Here is a 19,045-nt window from a genome sequence, read left to right on the forward strand (position 1 = left end):
TCTGAAAGCTAGTTTCCATGCTAAGACACATTTTGCAATAATAATAAAAAGATAATGTTAATAAAGGAAAACCCTATCTCTTAGCACCGAAGGTTTGGGGAAAGCTTGGATTTAAAGTTGGATCTGAACTTTCTGGTTGTTCCACATCTACCCATGGCTGTGTAGCCATTTCCTAAGAGAAGAAGGTGTGTCTGTGTGTGGTTTTTGGTTTTGTTTTTTTCTCCAAAAGCAGTGCAGGTCAGCACCATGTATGCTTCAGCTCCACATTGAGAAACATGATTCCAATTAAGAGGAGAAAGGGAAGGGGAATGTTTACAGTGAGGAACTGTTTTTTAGGTCTTTGGTTATTTTTGAGATCTTTAATTGTTTAAACCTTCAGTTAAAGTTCTGTTTGGGGGGAGGTTTGAACAATAGTTGTTTTCCTGTAAAAAACCCACACAAATGCTTGTATGTGACACTGTAGTGGTTACTTTCCATAACGTGTCCTAATAGTCACCTTGCCCAGCTGTAGTTTGAGAACTGACCTGTGCAGTAGGGGTTGCAGACCTAACTGACAGAGCTGCTTTTTGCACAAGTCACTATGTTTTTTTGTTTGTTTGTTTTTAACTTAATTTTATATCAAGCAGGAAGTTTGCTAGGAAAAGAGACAAAGAGATCACATGGAGCAGAAATACCATCTGTCTGATTGTATACATTAACTTGTAAACAGGTGACAAAGCACTGGTTTTCATAAGCCCACTCTGAAGAAGGTTAAATTTCCTTTATTTCTTGGACAGCTCAGTTGCAGCTACTCCTTAAACCACCTCTGGACCTGTCAGGATTAAGCCAGGATTGGCTTCTCACCTTGCGTGCTCCAGAGCCAGCAGATCCAGGTAGCAGCTGGGGCAGTCCCAGGGCCTGCAGCATCTCTGATCCTGTTTTGGGGGGCTTTGATGTTTTCCTTTGCTTGGCTAGAAAGCAAAACTTGTTATGCTGCCAAACCCATTGGTTGTGTCTGAGATTCTGTGAATGACTGTTAGTGCTAGAGGGCTTTAGGTGCTCTGAGGAAGGGTCCCTTACTCTTCAGTGCTGTTCAGAAGGAACGTGGTTTGAGTGCTGCAGCACACTGTGAATGGAAGCACAGTAAATGGAAACAATCAAGAGGTTCAATTAAAAAATGCCCTCCTAACTTGGGCTAAAATGCTAATGTAGGCATACTGTGAATTGCCCATACTAAAAACCTACTAATACGTGTGTTTCTGTTTTACAGCTTTAAGCTTTTGTGTTTGCCTTCATTTTATATACATAGGCATAATTTTATTTGATTCCTTTATCACTCTTAAGTGTTTTTTTTCCCTCTCTGGAAGTTATTTCTGTGATTTTATTTTATACCTCCTTCATTTTTTTGTTCCACCATATCTAAACTTACCTTTGATGTCCTTGGCAGATGTCTTTGTCTGAACCAAGTGCTCCTTAGCACCTGTCAGCTTGCTGTTACTTAAATTCTCAAAAGCCATATTGTTTTTATTTGCCAGGAGTTTCCCTCCAGCTTGATGAAAACTCTGCTGCCTTGAAATATTGCTGCCCCAAGAAAACTTAGTTTTTAATCTGTATTCTTACCTTCAGCATTCAAATGCTCACTTTTCTGTTCTCTAGCTCTGTTTGTATTTGCAATAGGAAGCATTTTAAAGATTTGAATTCTTCATTTTTTTTTTCTCTCCTGGAAATCTAAATTTTACCATGTAGACGAAGTTGAAGCAGATAGGGGGACAACTGCACCTCCAGTTTGATCGGAAAGATTCAAAGATCTTCTTGAACAGAAGTTCCAAAAATGACTTCTCTGTAATTGAAGATTTGAGTATTTCACTTATATTTTGATGTGGCGCTTGTGGAAGACGTGTAGCAACAGGCAGTCTAGATGCAGTTAATAGTATACTTTGATAGGCTTTTAAAATACTACTAACAGACAAGGGAAGTATTTGATCACAGAAGATGAACATGTGGCTCATTTTTACACTTTCTTGGCTTCCTCTTAGAACCTTGTGGGAATTCTTAGGTTGGTGGCTAAAAGCGAATGAATGGAGGAAATGGTTTCCTCAGCAACAACTTGTAAGAAGAGAATGACACCTCTCTAATATCAGAAACAGCATTTTCTTGAAGTTAACCAAAAATCCTTGTCTCAAGAATACAGTGGTCCCTATGGTGGGAAGAGAGGCCATCCTAAAACTATCAAAAGAAAAGCATAGGAGAGTGAAAAGGGAAAGGAGAAAACATGCCGTACAAATTTAGAAGGCAGTCCTGATATTTTTTCTACCTTGTATTCAAAAAGAAATCCAAAACTTTGATCTAAAGGAGAGATTAAATGAAGCCAAGAAAAGTGGTTATGTTCCGTATAGTTGTTCACCATTGTATGTTTTCTAAACCTTGTTGTAGCTGAGAATTAAGACCTGAACATACACAGGAATAATAATAAACATCTTTCTCCTCATCTGTGATTTCAGATTTAGCCTCCAATGAATTGCATTTGAAAAAAAAATGCTGAAACATTGTGCTTTCATGTTAATTAGACATTAGCCTTTCATGTTGAATTGGCACAACTTAGGAGTTTTTAACAAGGTACAGTTTTCTAAATTAACCTCAAATACCAAAAAATAATTTCAGTTAGTAACCATATTGTAGAATGGTTATTGTAGAATTCAGCAGTAGCTGAATGAAAGAGCACATTAGCCATTATTTTGGCATTACTAATACTGAAATGTAACAGTCTTTATTTATTACTTAATTATTCTTCCACTAAATGATTGTAAAAAGTTTCCTGGTTTCTTCTCAAAGAAACCTGGAGTGCCTGTTTTCTTGGAACAAAAACATACTTTTTTTTCTCTCTAGTAACAAGGTGATTTTTTTTTCTTTCTGATTTAGAAATCTATTCATTAATAAAAAATAAGCGAGAAAAAAAGTTTTGGGAGCAGAAATTCTATTTTGAAATTCCTGTTCTTGTCAGACATTTTCAGATCCTTTTAAGCTAAAGGTGCTCTAGACACGTTAGCATATCTCTAGGTATTTCTATATGATCAAGCACAAGGTTGCTATTGCGGACTTTAGGAGGCCTGTGTGCAGTGCTGGGTAAGAAGCCCTACCTCTGCTTCTCTTACCTTTCCTGTCCTGTATTTCGGTTTTGAGAGTTCCCAGGTAAAAAGAAATAGTAATCACAAAGCAATAGTATCTGCTTAAAATTAAATCATAGAATCATAGAATGCTTAGGGTTGGAAGGGACCCTAGAGGTCATCTAGTCCAACCCCCCTGCATGCACAGGGTCGCCTAGAGCACGTGGCACAGGACTGCGTCCAAGCGGGTTTTGAAGATCTCCAGAGAAGGAGACTCCACAACCTCTCTGGGCAGCCTGTTCCAGTGCTCTGTCACGCTCACTGTTTTGGTGCTTCAGTCTGTGGCTGTTTCCTCTAGTTCTATCAGTGGCCACCACTGAAAAGAGGCCAGCACCATTCTGTTCACTCCCTCTCTTGCGGTATTTATATACACTGATCAGGCCTTCTCTCAGCCTTCTCTTCTTGAGGCTGAACAGGCCCTGATTTATATATATATATATACACACACTAAATATCTATAAATTATATATATACATATAAAAGTTAAATATATATTTATGCACACACACATACACACTCCCCCGTGCTCAGTGCCAAGAGGTCCATGGCCTGTCCTTTCACTGTCAACTCACAGGGGGCCTGTGGGGAGAGAAGGGCTCTGGGGGCAAGGCCCCCGCTGGCCACAGGGGTCACATAGGGCGCTCCAAGGCGCCCATGAGGAGCGGGAGGAAACGGGAACCGGGGGTGCCGGGCACAGCCCCAGCTTGCTGAGGAAGGAGGAACATCAAGTGACTCCGAGGCTCCCCTGGGGGAAGAAGGGGCATACGCTCATGTTTTAGATAACTTTGTCATTAAGTAAGATTGCCTTTCTATTCAAGTGCAATCTTTTTCCCTAGTGTAGTCCCAGATACAGGCAAATTTTTATATATTGAAGATGAATGTTAATTCAAGTGACTTCTTTATGTGTATATACCCCTATAAAATTTATTTAAAATGTTTATAAGCATGCAGTGGAGAACACGAACATCCCTGGATGTATTGTATTTCATTCTTTTACACATTTGACAATTTAAACTGAGGATCCAGAAGCAACATCAGTAAAAACAGAGACCTCATTTTTGGAGGATACACAGTAATGCTCTTGTAGATTTGACAGGGCTCCCCATGTGCCCCCATTCCCTGAACGCTAGCTTGTGCTTTCAGAACCAAGAGAAACTCCCTCAGCCTTTCTCTTTCATACCCCCAGCAGACTTGGAGACTTGCTGGATGTATTTTCTCTTTGCAAGAAAGTTCTTAAGAAAGTTCTTCTGTTCTGTAAAATTCCATAGTGCTGCTGCTGAGGATGTTTGGGGGAAAGCAACAGGGTTTTCGTTTTGAAATCTTAGATGTCATGAATATAATTCTCTGCTAGTTCTAGCCCAGAGGCATCTCAGTGCATAGAACTGCAGAAGCAATTAAAGGATGTGATTGCTTTCTGAGAGGGAGGCAGAGCTAGGCAAGATTCAGAGGGAAGAAAGTCTAGTATTCAAGAGCAATGCACCTAATTCCACGTATGATCCTTGATTTAATGATGGATGGATTCATGGTTCTCTGGAAGTTTATTAGTATTTAAGATTGCTTGGATTGAATTGTTGTGGTTTTCATTTTTTGTCAAGGATTTGGCCCTCAGTTTTCTTTCGAGTCTTTATGTTTCGTTTTTGATACGTCTGTCACGGAAGAACCTGATTTGATTTGAGAACAGCTTCTGTTTTATTTGAGGGTTCAGCTGTTTTTCTGGAAGGTGGGTTGTGCCTTCCTCTCATGTGAAACGGATTCACAACTTTTTTTTATCCATAAAACATGTGCGCAAATGGATGGGACTAAATACAGTATTGCATTTTTCTAGCTGCTCTGTGTTTAGAAGCAGATAGTTTCTGCTGTGAGGCATGATTCTCTTGACCTTTATTTTCTGTTTTTATGTCAGTCTTTCAGGACCTCTGTAATTCATATAGGATTGCTTGTTTTAAAGTTCTTCCCTGTTTTATGGGGGTGAAAACTCTTTTATTCCCAAATAGTAAGTGAGGTGGAGTATCATGCAAATGCTGAACATCTATCAGGGTGTTTATAATTTTGAATGCTAATTTGGGGGAGGCAAGAGGTTGTCTATGTAGGTCTAAGCAGGACAGAAAGTGAATGTTACATGGGGATTTTACTGTTGTACCACCTGCAACATGATACATTTTTTTGCCTTTTGTATCAATATAATTCTTCTGGGATGGTCTCGCACAATTGTAACTGTGATGACAAATGGGGTGCTGGAAAGATCAAAGCTCTCGGAGATTCAAAATCTTGTGAGAAAACCTGCCAGGCTGACAGTGTTTGTTTAGGGCAAGAAAGCACTGTGAGCGATTTAGGTCTCGGGATGGCCTACTTAAGGTGATTTTAGTGTGCTTTTGAGTATCCTCTGCATTATGAGGACCAGAGCTGTTGCTGATGGAACTGCTAAGATAGGGCTACTTCCCACTGAAATACAGTGGAGCTGTAGCACGATTCATTATAAACATGGCTGTGCAAATAGACTTCATCACTATTCAGGTGAGATAGATTGAGAAGGGGAGGATTCAGATTCAGGGCAGTTGAATATTCTCCTCCCCACTGCACCCTGCATCCCAAAAAAAGAATAAATTTTGAGATCCTTAACTACAGAAGAAAAAGAGGAGAAGGTAGGGGGAAAAAAGAGAGTGTTTTTTTTCCTGCTGGGTTGATGAATGTGCTTATAGTATCACCAAATTACCCCTTCCAGTAACACAGGGAGTTGTGTGACACAGAGAGTGAAAATTGTATCACTTGTGTTCATCCTTTACTACTGCAATCCTGTCTCTTTCTTACCTAAAGGTATGGAAATGGAAAGGAGAAAAGGGAACATTTGAAAGATCCTGCCACTGAATGCAAAGAACTCTCCATCAGTTTAATTTTATCAAGGAAGCAAGTGCAAAGACTAGATCTCTAGGAAGTCCCCCTTATGTAAAGTCACTTGTAGTTAAAGAGGGATGGTAGAAAAGGTGGCCAGTGGGCTCGTGATGTGCAGTATCTTGCAACACATATAAAGCAAAGGGCAGCACGTTGGCAGGAATTGGGGAGTACAACGATGAAAAGATATTTACCAGCAGACTATTGATCTTCCTACTCCTATAGTGAAAAAGGTTTCCAAATGAGCTTTTGGAAGAAAAGAGCTAGGCAGAGTTGCCAGTATATCAGTAAATCAGGTTTGAATCTTAGGGGAAATTACAAAGGCACTTGTTGCAGCAGCCAGCCAAGATTCAGATGGTCAGTAGTTGATGAAAGGAAAAATTGATCTCCTTCCACTAAACAGGATATGATAGGTTCCCTCTCAGGTTGGGCTGCCAACAGCCATGTGAAAAGGAAGGCACCTTAGCTGTAATGGAGAATAAGCCAGTGGTGGGATGCATGGAGGGAAAAAACAAGATCAGAGCAACCCAGGCTAGAGAAAGGCTGTGTCAAACATTGTTGTGCAGCATGTGCTAGTAAACACTGGTGTGCATTATTTTGTCTTGTGCAGCAAAGGAGCCTAAGCACTTGCAAAAAAAAAAAAAATACAAAAAATACTAGAACTACAGACTCACCCTAAAGTTTGGTGTATTCTTATATAAAATAAAGTTGCCTCCCAGCCATCCTTAGTAATTCAGCCCTGTGAATAGAAAAAAAAAATTGTTCATGTTACAGGTTATTTGAACAATATCCAGTCTTTTAAATTAACTCCCATGCATCTCTACTGCCCAGGAAAATAGAGAGAGAGAAGCCAAGGCAGAACAGACTGGACTCCACCATTTACAAATGCGTGAAAGCAGGTGAACAGTGGCACTAACTGTTCACTAACAAGCTCGTAGATGGCGAGAAAGATCATGTAGTAATTTTCATCACTTAGGAATTAGAGCAGTTTAGTGCCCTCAGTAAGGGCCCCTCTAGATTGACAATTTAACTGCAGCATTGCATAATAATTATACAGGCAATATGAAATCTTTAGCGGCTTGCCTACTTTTCACTCTTATCTGCAATCTATTATACTCCATAGTCTCATAAATGGGTATAAAGAAAATGGTTCTGATTTTTTTTAAGGCATTACTAAAAATGCTAATACTCACATTAAACCTGTGATGGGTCTGCTGAGGATAGGACATCAAATCCACAAGCTCAAGGATAAAATGTCACAGTGGGCCAGTGTAAGTCTTGTTTTCATTGAAGAAGGACCAGACAATTCTTGATTATCATAGTTTCAGCTTCTGTTTGTGATGTGTTTTGCATTATATAGTGGCAGACTGAAGAAAAAATGCTTGAAGTCCAGGAGTGGGAAATTTCAATAGAGTGAGCACTTCTTTTAAGACAGCATTCAACATAGATAGAAGTGCTTGTGAATATTTAATACATGTCTGTGAAAAGAAATTAAAGAGCTACAACTCCCTTTTAAAGTAGCTTTTGTATTTCCAGGTAACTTGCTGCTTGATAAAGTGTTTTCACCAGTTTGTTTGTGTGCATGTTCACAGTGTCTTCGCTGCTGCCAATTTTGACTGCTTGCCATCTCCAGAGAGAAGACTTGAGCTCCTTCTTGCAGCCACCATCCCTGGCCTGTTCACAGTGGCCATGTAGGCTTGACTGCAGAAGATAGATAGAGAGCTGTTTTGGTCATGTTGCAATAGGTGATGAGGAAACAAGGGGAAAGGTGTTGGTGCTGATACTACAAGAGAAGTGTGCTCTTAAAGCATCTTACTGTACCTTCAGAAAAAAGTTCACTTGCAAATGTGTGAAAACTTGAGGATTGTTTGCCCTTTGTGGATAATTTTATGTTAGATACACAATAGAACAGCTTGCGTGTATACACCTTAGAGTAGAGCAGGTCTATTCATTTTGCTGGCATTTACATCCATAGGATTTTGCTCTGTACCCTTGTCGCAAATTGGTTACAAGCAAACATGTTCATTAATTGAGTCTAATAATTATTAAGATTTATTCTCTCTCTGCTGCCTGGGATTTTACTGTAGAACTGTTGTTTTATGAATTGCTTTTCTCATGAAGGGTAGGATTAGCGGGGCTCTGTCCTGCAGATAACTAATATATTTAGGTCCATGCATTGCAGTGCAGGAGTACTACTAACACCAGATAGTACATGTCAGCCGAATTGGGTCCAACATTTGAATGTCATTTCATTCAAAAGCAACGTGCAATAAATTTGCTGCTTTTTACATAAGAGTTTGAGCAATCATTGCTATGATGCAGAAAAGCTTTTCAATTTCTGGGTGTTGATGAGAACTAAGGATACTCTTTTTTCCAACAGCAACAAAAAAGTTCTTTCGATTCAGATAACATTCTGTGAACAGCATTTATGTGATAGGAACTTGGCATTGAATGTATTAATTGGATAAGACAATTGTTAGTATTTTAGGATTATAATGAAATAGCTCTTCTTAAATACATCCTTTCAGAAAACAGGGCTATATTTATCATGCTCCAAAACTGAGCCTAAAAACTTTTTACTGTTAAGCCTAGCTCTTACGCAACTGATCATTAGTAGAAATATTTCTGGAACTTTGTTTTTCTCTTCTTGTCAATCACAATATTTGATTTTAAGCCTAAATGTTCTCGCTTGGTTTTGTCCTTGTTCCTTTCCTCCTCCTCTGTGCTGTTGGAGATCTTGCTAATATCCACCCATTCAATTACTTTATCTCCCTACCTTTTCCTGCACCCAGATGTTTATATACCAAAACAGATTGTGGGTTTTGTCTTTTCCCTGGGTAACACGATGACATCTATATTTAGCTTTTTGCTGATGTTTTTGTTTTCAAGCGTGTGCTGCCATCTATGGAATATTCACTGAAAGAAAGCTGATAGGAAAAGATGTTATGAGCAGAAGATTATGGAAAGCAGTATCTAGCTGGTGGAGGAGGTATTTTAGGCAGCTGGCTGGTTTTCCAGTACCAGATTATCTGTAATCCCAGATCTCACAGGAGAAACAGGTAAAAGTAAGTGACTTAGAAGATCAGACTTTCAGGATTAAACTTATGTATTTATACTGGGCCAAGTATCATAGCAGTCCAAAAGTTAGAATAAGGTTGTTCTCCTTTAATCCTGCAATGCATTTTCTTTTGCCTCCCCACCACACTTTACATAGTCTAGCCCTGAGCAGTTTCCAAGATTTATTTATTAAATCTTTTATCATTTGTTTTCTAAAGCTTAATTCTAATTCCTTATTCCTTTCTAGCATCTGATTTATTCATTTATCTTCTCTAAGTGGCTTTATGCCTTTTTCTGTGCTCCATTTTGACCTGCTAGGTTTTTCTCTTTTTATTGCCTAAGATCTCTTTAGAATCTTTAGACTAAAGATCCATCCCTGAAGTTCTTCTATCCCATTATGTTTTGGCTCTTTGATATTTCTTTTAGAGTATGTATCTGTTTATTATAATGCATTTATTCAAGTTGTTCTGCAAAGTGCTTGGAGAAGTCACTCTCTATTTTAAAAAGTGCCACCAGGGTATCTGTACATGCAGAACAACTATCAGCTTTTATCTTGATAAATTGTTCACATACTTTTCAGCTTGCAAATTTTTCACTAAAAGTTTCAGATTTTAGTGTCTGCTTATATTTTATATGGTAAATGAGATTGTGGCAGTCATGCTTTGATTCATTTGAGTTAAGAGATGCAAAGGAAAAGTATCTCTTTAGGGCTTTCTTCAGCAGCAACAACGCTGGGGTGAGGATATATGTAACCACTATCATTTAAATGTTTTCTTACAGCACAATGCCAAATCAAGAAAAAAGTTTAACCTAGTATGGATGAAACATTCTGTTAAAAAAAAATCTTCTGACATTTTCTTCTTATTGCTGAACTTAGAAATTGATTTTATTTCCTAGCATAAGACACAAAATGAAGATAAAAATCAATGCTGACGATTGATCAATGTTTTTCAAGACTGCCCTAATAAGATAGAAATCAATACACCTGTATTATTTGCCATTATTTTATCACCAGTAGCTTTCACACATGGTAATATTCAATTCTTAAGTTAAAATGTGAAAGTATTTCAGCTACCTACAGCAAAGGCAAAATAACTTAGAAGGACTTTTTTTAGTCAACTTTGGTTTTCTTTTCCTTAATTTTGGAACTCTGGATTCTTCAGAAATGAAAAACAGTCTCATATTTTAAGTACTGGTATATAATGCTTCCTTTAATCACAGAGGTTTATATAGAGAAGATGAATCCTTCAATTTGCAGATTATACTTGATGAGAGCTCTGATCCCTTTTTCCTTCTGCAAGTAACAGTTCCATCCTGCTTGGTGAACGATCCTTGCTTGAGGACTTGAAGATATGATTGCACAACTGATTTTCCCTGCTGCAGACTCAGTGTTTGGCTTCCCAGCTTTACTGTGTAAATGCATCTTTCCAGCAAAAATGAATGGGTCTTTTTATTTTCTTTGAAAAAAATTTTTTGATTGTTTCCCTTTTCCTTCCACACCCCTCTGCCCCCTCTGATAGTAAAATCTCTTACTGATCTTTTTTTAAAGAATAGTCATTAAATCTGTCTTAGGCAATATGATTGAATCAATCCCTAAGCCATGAGTAGGACTTAACAACCAAGAAGCCTTTTTAGAAATAATTTACATTTTAATTTTTTAGTTCCTGTTTACTTGCAGCCTTCTTTGTAGCTCTTTGGTCTCCTCTCAAACTAATCTCTTTTCAAGGGAGGAAAATCAGGATTCTTATGTAATCACTGGAATGTGTGAAGTGTGTTTTCCAGGGAAATATCAAACTTTAAAAGGTTGTTGATTAAAATCGTGGATATCGGCAAGACTCTGATAATGAATTATGTCTTTTGTTCTAAATGCCTTATTTCATAAGAACAAGAAGAGAGATATCTGCATAAATTCCTTACTGAATTGTATACCTGCTTATAAGCCGCACCTGAATGTCAAAAAAAGAGAAATACAAAGCTAATAGTAAGTGCAGGTTTTGAGAGTACGAAATTTAATCAGGTTCTCTGTTGAGTCTGTTACTTTTACCTCTGTTCTTCATATTCCTTTACTAGTTGATGAATGTAGTGAGCTTGTGCCTCTCCTTGGACAGCTCGGAGCAGAAAGGCTGCTTGTGTTGATGGAGAGCAGCGGTCGCACCTTCATCATCTGCTCTATTATAGGCAACACTGTGTGATGAGAAGCACTTTTATTTATCCCCTCTCTCTTTCCTTCTTTCTTCATACTGCAAGAGAGAAATAATGCGGCATATTGCGTAGCTGAAAGGTTATCAGGCCTGAATTTGTTACATCTCTGAACTTGGCAGGCAAGCATTCAGAGCCACTTTAGAAATACATGGCTCATCACCACGTGAAGTTGGCCACCTTGAGAAGATAGATGATATTGCATTGGTTTTCTTGTTGCTCTGCAAACAATCAAACAGGCTTGCACTATAAAATCTGATACTCCCTAATTGACAACTTTTCCAGGGTTCATTTGTTAACTGAAAGCTTGACATCTATTGAAGATGTCTTTTTCATAATGCATTTGGCATTAACAGGAGAATCTGTCAGACACCTCAGACACTTCGTATGGGCAATCAGATAGTCTGATGCCAGTTTCTAGCTTTCTGACTCATGGCTTTGTATTTGCAGGGGCATTTGGAGTGAATGGGAGAGGACAGGGCATAAGACAAAACGCTTAAATACATTGCCCAAAATAAAATCTGTGTGAAAGTGCATTTGCTGCTTGGGATGTTTACCTGTGTTTTATATTTAACTGTTTCTTCTTTTGATATAAGCCCTTGGTTCCTTGCTTAGTAAAAGGTTCAGGTTGATGCATTGGGTTTCATAGGTCTTTTTTTTTTTTCTAATAGATTAGTAAAATAAACAACCTGCTTCTTTCATGGTGGTGAAAAGGATGCATATAAAAGAGACACTGAAAGATTCAATTTGCATGTACATCCACAAGAGAATAAAACCCCAAAGAGCTCCGTATTTCTTAGAAAGAAAGAAAAAAAATTCTTAATCTTCCCCGCAGATGTTCCCAGTGAAGAATAAATGACCTATTTAGAAAAGACCAGAGGATGATTCTTCCACTGATCTTGTCATCATTTCTTTCACTTGCTATTTTTTGTAACTAGTTTTAAGAAGCACCTTTTTAAAAGACAAGCTGTGTCAGAATTCTGCTTACTTATTCCATCAGGTTTTTCCATGATATACTCTTCACTGGCCTTATTCACATGCTGGTATCTAGCAAGATGCTGACCTCAGGTCTAGGACAACTAATTAAGGATTTTGTCACAAATCCATCATCACTGATAGCTGTTTCTTCCCCTCCATCTCATGAAGTTACAAAAGGAATTTACAAAAATGTCTTTTAATTTCACTTTATGGTGTTTATTTGGAATAAGCTAGATACTGTAAGTATTTAGGTTAATTTTTCTAGAATCCAGTTAAGATTCTACAAGTACTCCTCCTTTTGCTGTCTGGGAAAGTACACAAAGTACACAAAAAACCCTACACAAATGTAGTCAAAATAGTGATGGTTTTCCAAAGGGTTTTTTGACTATCATTGTTGAGGAAGTGAAATACAGCTATTTGGAACAGAGAAGGTTGTAAAAAAATAATGAGTAGATCAGGGCACCTTCATTTCAAAAGAAGTAGCAGCCTAGTTTGGTTGAAATGACTCTTCAGAAGTGTCACAGGAGAATGAGCAAAGCTAGTTCTGTCTTAAAGAGAACTCAAATTCCAGGATCCAGGCTTCAGGATCAGCCCATTTGGTTTCATTTTGGAAGTGCCAAGGTCAGGAATCCAAATATATGTTTCCTTCTCTCCAAAATATCAACCAATCTGAAATCCTAGAGTCAAATGTTCCTGAGCTCTTTGGGTTAGTTTTGGGGTTAGACCTACTTCTATCTAAATACTTCCCTTTTTTTTTCTTTTTTTTTGTTGGAATGCTTGTTGGCAAGCACTGCTTTGAGTCTGACGAGGGGCCTTCTGTTTTGCAGGGCAAGCACAAGCTGCACGTGGACACGGGCCTGGAAGGCGAGTGGTGTGGCCTGGTTCCCATCGGGAACGCCTGTCTTGTGACCACCACAGGCCTCAAGTGGAACCTCAGTAAGTTGGGGGCCTCTGGGACACGGCAGGTTTTCCCTCACTGCCAAGCTCTTTTGCACTGAATTATATTTAAGCTTGAGATACCGCCGGCAGAAGCGTGTTTGCCGTTTGGGAGCCGTTGTGCTGTTTCAATAGAACATTTGTTGAGGTCATGATACGTTGGTCATGATACCATCTTGATATATTACCCTCTGAGGAGGGGAATGTCCAAGTGCCTAAACTCCTAGTTATAAGCCATGAAGTTATGAGTGACAAATAATGATGGGATACAGATTATTAAAGCTGCCTCACTTCCCCTGAACTGCTTTGCACATGTTGTCTATTTGTCAAATGCAGAAGAATATTTCTTTTCCTGATTTAAAAGTGGGAAAAGTGCCTTTGCTGCACAACGGGGACATTTATCTGGAGAGAAAGAAGGGGTTTTGACAGAAAAAAATAAAACAATTGTCACCCTCCTGCCCTCTCTTCCTACACCGAGTCATTCAGATTGTATTTACTTAAGAAAATAACAGGATTTTTTTTTTAAATAAAAATTCATTAAAGGCCAATGGGATCCTCGGGTGCATTAAGAAGAGCGTCTCCAGCAGGTCAAGGGAGGTGATCCTGCCCCTCTACTCAGCCCTGGTGAGGCCACATCTGGAGTATTGTGTCCAGTTCTGGGCTCCACAGTACAAGAGGGATGTGGAGCTGCTGGAGAGAGTCCAGCACAGGGATATGAGGATGATCAAGGGCCTGGAACATCTGCCCTATGAGGAAAGACTATAAGAGAGCTGAGCCTGTTGAGCCTGCAGAAGAGAAGGCTGAGAGGGAATCTAATCAGTGTCTATAAGTACCTCGAGGGAGGCAGTGAAGAGGGTGGTGCTGGCCTCTTTTCACTGGTGGCCACCGACAGAACTAGAGGTAATGGCCACAAACTGAAGCACCAAAAGTTCCACAGGAACTTAAGGAAGATTTTTTTAACAGTGAGGGTGACAAAGCGCTGGAACAGGCTGCCCAGAGAGGTTGTGGAGTCTCCTTCTCTGCAGATCTTCAAAACCCGCTTGGATGCAGTCCTGTGCCACATGCTCTAGGTGACCTGCGTGTGCAGGGGGGTTGGACAAGATGACCTCTAGAGGTCCCTTCCAACCTTAAGCATTCTATGATTCTATGATTCTTAAAGAGTGGAATCAAAGGAGTAATTTGCAGGCTCTGGTCCTGCAGCCTGATTGCATGGGCAGGTTTTAGAGCAATCCGACATAGCAAGGCCACGTGCTCCCCACAGCTGGCATTTCAGTGCCTTCGTGGCTAGTGGATAAGCTGAGCTTCACCCGCGGGGCTGCAGAGCTTCCCATTCCACTGGGGATTTAGCATGGGCAGCCAAGTAGGTGATAGGCAGCAGTAGCTCACTAATGAGAAACGATCCGAGCCTGGCATTCATTTCGGGACATGAGAGACTTTCCAGGCAGGGTGTTGAGGAGCTGTCTGCCTACTGATGCTTTCATGCTCTTACAAGTCAATCTAATGTATATGGGAGCATTACTAACTCTTAATTTGAAAGACGGCCAAATATCTTTGCTGGTACTGTTAAGTACAGGTGACAGGTAAGTTACTGGATCTTCATTTGCTTTTCTGCAGTCCTGCAATGAGGTTTTTGGCCTATTGCACTGAGGGAGGACCCCTTTCTCTGTAGATTTTCTACCCTGCAGAGTGAAAGAGAGCAGCTCAAACCACCTGCACATTAGTGAGGGTGACAGCTTTGAAGCTTCTGTCACTATGTAAAAGACTGAATCAAAATGGGGAAGAGGTTGCAGTCCTTTCTTGTGGTTTTGATTGGTTAGTTTAAAAAAAAAAAGTTATTTTTAGATGCATCTGGGAGGGTTGAGTTTAATGACATTTCACCACTATTACAAGGTGCTCATTAGAAAGACAATAATTTTGAAGACAGTCTGCCTGCTAACACAAATTACATGGCTTTGTTGCACCTAAAGCTATGAATGCTTCCATCAGCTGAACCTGTCATCCTGTACAAAAAAGATGTGTGCTGTTTTAGACAGTTTTCCACACATCCTTAGGGAGAAAGAGCTTACCAGTCCGCCTGTGCTCAGTTTGAGGGGAACACATTGAGGACACACAGTGTTAACAAATAGTAAAAGTTCAGATGTAGGATTGTGGTGAGAAACGAGTTTCTTCAGTGCTTGTCATTCTAATTGTGCTATAGTTAACTTCTTCAGATTACTGATACAGATCTATTGGAATTTTTTATCCCACTTAATCCAGTCTTGTGGTTTTATTCTAGGAGACTAAAAAAAGTGTTCAAATGACTGTTCCCTACCTGCCATTTCATGTTAACCTGGCAGCATCATCCCTGCTTCTCTCAGTCCTTGTTACCATCTGTTTTTGAAAGGAAACCTCAAACACCGAAAGTGTTTTCCTTAGCATTGTTTACACAACACCCTACTACAGGCTGCAGTGAGCCTCAGGATTCATTTTCCTCACTGGTCTTCATCATTCCTTTATTTATTCCTCCACATCGTCATCACAGACATGCACAAGAAAAATAATCTGGTCTTTAAGATGTTTTATTTATTTAAGACGGCCAAGTCATTAAAACCCAAAAGTCATTTTGTGCCCTAGTGGCTGGAGCTAACTTTTAGTCATGCATATAAACATATATGTATGTATGATGCATATACATACAAAGCATATATATATACATATACACGTGAATTCCGAATCTTAATTCTGAGTCAAAATTCTGTGGTTAACTGTGAGTTGGTTGGTTTTCCCTTATTTATAAGCCTTACATTCAGATAACTTAAGTTTGCTGGTAGCTTTCATTGTGTTCATGGCTTCTGTGCTGCCTGTAGTTACACAGTTACTTTCAAAAATTTTAGTCCTGCAACAGAGAGTAAGAAAGACTTGCATGGGAAGGAAAGGGACACAAACACCGTGTAGCATGTTCTTGCTGCTGGCAGCAATGGCAGAGTTTTTCCCTGAATGCTTTGTAATGAAATTCTGAGGATCCACCTTCGCAGGCCTCTGTGAATAAAAAGGCTGTGTTAGAATTTTGTCTTTCAGTGCATAAATCATGAAAGAAATGGCATTTTCAGGCTAGTCATAACACAGAAGGCTTCTACCTCCAGTTCGCTATGAATTAATAGACTGATATAACAAGTTCGTTTTTAAAAAGCAATTTTGGAGTCCTCAAAATATTTGTTGTTTTAAGTGTCTTGGCTGTAAATTAATTTCAGATCTCAGCTGTTCTGTCTGAACAGTCAAATATGATATGTTAGACGTGTAGGAAGTTCTCATTTTTGCAAATAATGATTTTCAGCAACTCAAAATTCAGATAGCAGTTAGTACAAGTAAGAGCTGGCTTTGCATCAGGCCTTCTAATAGATTTAACACAGATTTCTGTCTGAGTACATCTCGATTCCCCTGCTGATTAAAATGTGTAAAAGCTTCAAGTGGTAGTCGAATGTTATCTTTGTCTAATGTACAGGTGCTGTCATAAGGCTTCATAGTATCTGAATAGAAAAAGACAAGGATAAATAGTGAAGACAGAAGCAGTACTGAGGTTGAGAGTAGGCTACCAAAGCTCTCACTTCAGTGGCTGAATTAAATAAACCTGAAATACATAAATTATTCTGCCAGCAGAGAAACAAGTGCACTTGATGTCTTAATTATATTTATAATACTGCAGAATTCAGTATTTTGTGTGTGTCTGTGTGAGGAGGCAACATGCATGTATAGTCCTATGTATATTTACCTTAGTAATTTCCTTCTTTTTGACACAAATAGAACACTCATCTAATTTTTTCCTCACCGTATGGGTAAAAGAACTTGGAGAAAAAAAAAGTAGGAATTGATTAGGGATTTTTTTTTTTACCTTACTTGCTATTGTGCAGCACACATTCAGAACACATAAACCTATACTTTCCAGTCCCAAAGGGATACAGATCTTTTCTCTATTAAAATCTGATTTACAACACAGGAATCACATAATGCTTTATCTGATTTGACTTACCTGGCTGCTTACTGATAATAGCTCCCATGCTTAATAAATAAATAAAGAAAAATCCAATAATGCCCAGTATTCTTCATTAGGTTGTTGGCAGTGCTTTCATGGAAAGTGAATAAGAATGAAGGTAGACATCAGTTGTATTTTTCTTCATAGAAGAAGTTGGAAGGTAATTGTAGACTAAGAACTTCCTTTTCTAGGAAATTACTATAGAAAATATTCTTGCCAGCTGACTTACTCTTTATCCCTATGACCTTTCATATACTGTATCTCATACCTCTGCTGAAAATACCTGTGTATCTGTGTATCCTTTCCAGATAACTTTCACACAAATTGGTTTCTTTAGGTAGGAGGTTAAATTGAATCATAGAATCATAGAATGCTTAAGGTTGGAAGGGACCTCTAGAGGTCATCTAGTCCAATCCCCCTGCACACGCAGGGACACCTAGAGCACGTGGCACAGGACTGCATCCAAGTGGGTTTTGAAGATCTCCAGAGAAGGAGACTCCACAACCTCTCTGGGCATCCTGTTCCAGTGCTCTGTCACCCTCACTGTTATGAAATTTTTCCTTAAGTTCATGTGGAACTTTTGATGCTTCAGATTGTAGCCATTACCTCTAGTTCTGTCAGTGGCCACCACTGAGGAGAGGCCAGCACCACCCTCCTCACTGCCTCCCTTGAGGTACTTATAGACACTGATCAGGTCTCCTCTCAGCCTTCTCTTCTGCAGGCTCAACAGGCTCAGCTCTCTTATAGTCTTTCCTCATAGGGCAGATGTTCCAGGCCCCTGATCATCCTTGTAGCCCTGCGCTGGACTCTCTCCAGCAGCTCCACATCCCTCTTGTGCTGTGGAGCCCAGAACTGGACACAATACTCCAGATGTGGCCTCACCACGGCTGAGTAGAGGGGCAGGATCACCTCCCTCGACCTGCTGGAGACGCTCTTCTTAATGCACCCCAGGATCCCATTGGCCTTCTTGGCCGCGAGGGCACACTGCTGCCTCATGGTCAACTTGTCATCCACCATGACACCCAGGTCCCTCTCTGCAGAGCTGCTCTCCAGAAGGTCAGTCCCCAGCCTGTACTGGTGTCTGGGGTTATTTCTCCCCAGGTGCAGGACCTTGCACTTGCTCTTGTTGAATTTCATGAAGTTTCTCACTGCCCATTTTTGCTGTAAAATGCTGCCATTCCAAGGGGTGCCATTGCCCTTTCCCTTTAAAAGGCAGTAGCAATAACCACAGGAGCAAGATCTCAAGATCTTCATCTGCTACCTGTAGCAGCAGAACATCACTGACTACTAACCTCACAGGTAGAAAAAGAGAATCCAATTTTTTTTGGAAATTGTTGTTTTCATTGTTAGTGTAATTGAAGTGTTTGCCCAGATACCTTCACACCATTGATTACAAAGATTACAAAAGCAAGGAGTCCAAAAGTTGTAGGAGAAGTACAGAGAGTAAAACACAAAAGAGGTAGTAATTTTCCTGTAGAAGACTTCTTAGAGGGTGAGGGATCCTTCTGGAAAAGGCCATAAATTAAGAAAAGGGACAGATATGTATCTGCCAGCAAAGCTGTTCGTGTAAGTGCTTTAACCTTGTTCAATGTGGACGTGGCTGCCTGGCTGCAACAGCTTGTCTGACAGAAGCAACTACGTAGCACTCGCAGGGGTTACTCCCTTTTCCCGAGACAGGAGCTTTGTAGCTGAACTCTTCCCCTCTCCTCTCTTCCCCTCTCCTCTGCTTTCCTATCTTTCCTTCTCTCTTTTTCCTCCTGTTATTCCCTGAGAGAAGACTTGCAGTCCATCAACTGGATTGTATCCATTCTAGTATCTAATTCTAGGCCTCAGG

General features: G+C 39.7%; 1 protein-coding gene across 3 annotated transcripts in view; it reads left to right on the forward strand.

Annotated features, from left to right (window-relative positions):
* Positions 1–19,045, forward strand: part of TPK1 (thiamin pyrophosphokinase 1) — a 264,754-nt gene that overhangs the window by 192,526 nt on the left and 53,183 nt on the right. For 2 of the 3 annotated variants that reach the window (XM_088520866.1, XM_088520869.1), the window contains one exon: positions 13,094–13,202. In XM_088520866.1, the coding sequence (XP_088376992.1) occupies positions 13,094–13,202 (109 nt within the window). Of the gene's footprint in view, positions 1–13,093; positions 13,203–16,683; positions 16,746–19,045 lie in introns of those variants that run through there. The other variant, XM_088520868.1, reaches the window with a different exon arrangement.

The sequence above is a fragment of the Tinamus guttatus genome, unplaced genomic scaffold (assembly GCF_059628265.1).
Source record: "Tinamus guttatus ecotype Peru unplaced genomic scaffold, ASM5962826v1 Tinamus_guttatus_pri_ptg000104l, whole genome shotgun sequence".
NCBI lineage: Eukaryota > Metazoa > Chordata > Aves > Tinamiformes > Tinamidae > Tinamus > Tinamus guttatus.